Source organism: Nipponia nippon, unplaced genomic scaffold (assembly GCF_047370975.1).
Source record: "Nipponia nippon isolate SJK-2023a ecotype South Korea unplaced genomic scaffold, ASM4737097v1 scaffold_76, whole genome shotgun sequence".
NCBI lineage: Eukaryota > Metazoa > Chordata > Aves > Pelecaniformes > Threskiornithidae > Nipponia > Nipponia nippon.
In genome coordinates, this window is record NW_028262398.1 from 206,663 (window position 1) to 211,202 (window position 4,540).

The 4,540-nt window shown below is 54.6% G+C and overlaps 1 protein-coding gene across 1 annotated transcript; it reads right to left on the minus strand.

The window, feature by feature from the left end:
- Positions 1 to 989: 989 nt before the first annotated feature.
- On the minus strand, positions 990 to 1,949 carry LOC148050658 (olfactory receptor 14A16-like). The gene has a single exon (XM_087741123.1). The coding sequence runs from the start codon at positions 1,947 to 1,949 to the stop codon at positions 990 to 992; it is 960 nt and encodes a 319-aa protein (XP_087597249.1).
- Positions 1,950 to 4,540: the final 2,591 nt, after the last annotated feature.

The following is a 4,540-nucleotide window of genomic DNA, read 5'->3' on the forward strand; positions in this document are numbered from 1 at the left end:
TGTCTCCCCCAGGCAATTTCCAGCCCACATCAGCTGCCACCCGAATTTTCCCCACCTCTCCTCTCATGCAGCTGGACGTTTCCTGGCCCCCTCCCCATGCTCCCTGCAGGGCCTTGACCTGGATGGGGATTGCTACCGCTAATCTGCCTCCCTGGGGGTCTCTGGATGTGGCAGGTGCTTGAAGGGACTGTGGTGCTTTTCCAATGGCAGTAGCTGTGTTCATTAGGGCCCGAGGGTGACAAGAATCACTCTCCAGTCTTCCTTTTTTGTACCTGCTTGGTGCCCACTGCCTCCCCTGGGACTGCAGAGTCCTCGTTTCCCTACAGATCCCTGGGTTTAGCAGTTTCCCTTTGGGCGACTCCATTGTGGGGGACCTCTCACTTTGTGGGGCTCATGTCACTGCCCACCCCAAGCACACGCTGTCCATGGAGATGCCCCAGGCTCCCCACGCAACTCCAGACTCCCATCTTTAAGGACATCGCCTGCCATATCTGGAAGCCCTGGGATGTGTCCCCCACGTGGGACAGCCCTGCATATGTACCTCGGTGACCATTCACCATCTCCACTGTAAACAGAAACTTGAATCCAAACCTTGCTCTCTAACAGGTCGCAACATGACATTGAGCTCTTTGCTCCTGAGTCCAGGGAGCAACAGGCCCTTTTGGGGTGCAGTTGCTCATGACCACTCTTGGCAACAGCTTTGGAAAAGAAGTCGAGGCTTCAGGCACTGCACTGGGGAGAAGCCATTTATTAAAGAGCTGCTATGAGAGAGTCAGCACTGACCCAGTGGTAGACATACATAAATACATGCTACAGGAAAGACAGAAAAAGCTCAATGAAGCCATAATGATAGTGATAATGATGATAATGACAATGAAAAAGATGATGATAATGACAATGAAAAAGATAATGATAATGACAAATATAGTGATGCTAATGATAATAGAAAACCTGACAAAGGAAAGGCCTGGAATGGTTTACCATGGGAGTTATTTGTGGAGACAGAAGGGAAGTTTATGCCTCCAGAAAAAAGCCCTTGAAATCACTTTAATCAAGACATCTTTGAGCTCCTGGTTCCTCATGCTGTAGATGACGGGGTTCACTGCTGGAGGCACCACCGAGTACAGCACTGTCACCACCAGATCCAGGGATGGGGAGGAGATGGAGGGGGGCTTCAGGTGGGCAAATATCCCAGTGCTGAGAAACAGGGAGACCACAGCCAGGTGAGGGAGGCACGTGGAAAAGGCTTTGTGCCGTCCCTGCTCAGAGGGGATCCTCAGCACGGCCCTGAAGATCTGCACATAGGACACCACAAGGAAAACAAAACACCCAAATGCGAAACAAACACTCGCCAGAATAAGCCCCACTTCCCTGAGGTAGGCATCTGAGCAGGAGAGCTTGAGGATGTGGGGGATTTCACAGAAGAACTGGTCCAGGACATTGCCTTGGCAGAGGGGCAGTGAGAATGTATTGGTGGTGTGCAAGAGAGCATAGAGAAACCCAGTGCCCCAGGCAGCTGCTGCCATGTGGACACAAGCTCTGCTGCCCAGCAGGGTCCCGTAGTGCAGGGGTTTGCAGATGGCCACGTAGCGGTCATAGGCCATGACAGTGAGAAGAAAATACTCTCCTCCAATGAAGAAGAGAAAGAAAAAGACCTGTGCAGCACATCCCAAGAAGGAGATGGCCCTGGTGTCCCACAGGGAATTGGCCATGGCTTTGGGGAGAGTAGTGGAGATAGATCCCAGGTCAAGGAGGGAGAGGTTGAGGAGGAAGAAGTACATGGGGGTGTGGAGGCAGTGGTCCCAGGCTATGGCGGTGATGATGAGGCCGTTGCCCAGGAGGGCAGCCAGGTAGATGGCCAGGAAGAGCCAGAAGTGCAAGAGCTGCAGCTCCCGCGTGTCTGCAAACGCCAGGAGGAGGAACTGGGTGATGGAGCTGCCATTGGACATTTGCTTCCTCTGGGCACTGGGCACTGTCCAAAAAGGAATAGACAGCGACAGGTTAGGAGAATCTTCTCTCGAAAATCCCATGCCATTTCTCATTGAAATCCCCCTCCCTGAGCTAAATGAATACTGAGTCAGCTCAGTCCCCAACCCTGTCAACTGAATGATATGGCGCCTCACAGTTGTAAATAGACCATGGGCACCTAGTTCCCATGAAGACACCTCCATTGAAGGACCCCCCAGTCATAGTTAGAAGAGAAGCTGACCTGCAGCTCCACCTCAACCCCAGAGAACAAGTGCATCACTGACAGGGAGGGAATCAAGGAAGGATACTGCTACGCTCAAAAAAAACCCCAAAGAATGAAGCAAGGAGAGGAAGGCAGAGAGGCATGCAGGGAAGCCTTCTCCATACCCAGCTGTGCTCTCCACCTCACAGACACAAGCACACATCAATATTAATTGTAGGACCCATGTGCTTCTTTTCGGGAGGTCCAGCTGTGCAGGAGGTAACTCATGCCCTGGACCCTGTGGCCTTGGGGACAGAGGCTCTTCTGGGTGGGAGAGGAGACCAGGGAGTTGCTCCAGGGAAGGCATCTGCAGTGCAGGGGATGGCAGAGAGGTGCCTGAATCCCCACCTTCCCATGGCAGTTTTGGGAGCAGATCCCTTTCACTCCCTGCCCACGTCTCTGCTGCCTGGAGCTGTCCCTGCCAGGGGCTGGTTCTCTGTCCCCACATCTCCTCCCTGTCCGTGCTCAAACAGCCAGTCCCCCCCACTGTGTGCTCAGCTCTGCCCTGCAGACCCCTCCTGGCAGCAGGGCACTGCCTGAAGATATTTCTGTGCCTGCAGGGGCTGAGGAGCAGCTCAGACAACTGCTAATGAGAACTGGGGTCTCCATGCCTTTTCCACAAGGCAGAAGGAAATTCCCATCTCCCACTGCCCACCCAGCCACCTTCTCCTTCAGGTAAATGCTGCCTCAATGTTCTTCTTCAAAAGGACCCTCTGCAAATATCCTGGGGATGATCTGGAGCTGTGAGCAGCCCTGGCTCATGCAGCACCCTCTCAACAGCAGAACCTGACGAGGGTTGCTGCTTCCACCCACAGCTTCTCCCTAGATTGCTGTGGGGAGCTCCCTGGGCCGGCTGAGAGCTGACCCTGGCAGGCGGCAGGGTCCCTGCCCCAGCACAGAATCACTGCTCTGGAGGACACCCCTCTCCACTGCACCAACCATGGGATGTGCCAGCTCTAGGAGATCCCTCCAGGATACTCAAGTGCATTGCCCTGCAGCCAGAGCCTTACCGTGTCAAGGGCTGTGGAGATTTCTGCTCCAGTGAGCTCTGTGCACCTTCCCACTCACGTCTGTCTTTAACCTCTCTCTGCCTGGCTCCTCACCCCTCGGTGCCTGCAGGCAGTGCCCTCAGCCCTGCTGTGCTTTGCAGAGGAGCTGCTCCTGGGCAGAGCTGTCTCTCTGCAGGGCTGCCCACTTGCCAGCAGCTCCCTCCAGCCCAGGAGCCCAGCCCAGCTCAGCAGCAGAGGCCCAGCCCAAGGCAGCACTTTCCCTGCCCCTCTGGGCTCCCTCCAGGTGTCCCTGGGGCTCCAGGGGAACCTGCTGTGAAACAGAATGAAGGAATCACTCATGTTCCCCCTCTCAGCTGGGGAGAGACACTTCTTTCCAGCTGTGTCATTTCTGTCAGAGTTAGGTCTAAGAATTGCCTTCTTTTGTTCGGGTATGAGACCAGTCACCCAGACAGGGACAGGGCAGCTGCTCACTTTAATGGCCAAATACCGGCCTGTGGTGCTATCTCAGATGCCAAAGCTGCCCAGCACAAGGGCATCTGACAAGGGCGTCTTAGGACCTATCGGACAGCAATCCCCGTTCAGAGCTGGTCACTAACAGACACCTCTAATGGCATCTCAGACAGATTTGGGGCTTAGGAGCAAGCTACTGAATGCCACCACTGCAGGGAGGCAGTGCCTGTCCCACGTCTAGCCGTTAGATGCATGGGGCAGTGCATGAGTACGAGGCACACCACAGCAGGGTCTCCACTCATGTGCCAACACTTTCAAATGCTGCTGATGCTTCTTACCCCCATCCTTTGTTCACCTCCTTGATGGTACAATCAAGGAACAGGTGAATGATTTTCACAGCGTGCCTGGATAACAGGATGTCCACAGTCAAGGATATTTTCAGCAGCAATCTGCCCTTCTTGGCGATCAGCTTCACCTCCACCACAGCCTCTCTGGGCTGCAGTGACATTGCAGACAGCAAAGCCCTCTCCTGTCAGGGCCGCACAGTCCAAACCTGTTTCTCTCTGGCATTGGGGAGCACAGGGTTTGCTCACCTTGTGGGCCCCTCATTTCATCCTCACATTGCCATCTGCCATCCACGCCAGCATGTCTCTGCTCTGAAGCAAAGTCTTTGCTTGCACAGGATCTTGGGCGCAAGATCTGTGACAAGTCTGAGGTTGGCCCTGCTGGCATCAAGCTGAGGGGCTGCAGCCCAAATGTGCACCAATGGCCTCAGCCTGGGGCACAGACAGGAGGGGATGGAGCCCTGTGTGCTGTCACAGAGCTGTGACATTGATGTAAATACCTGCTG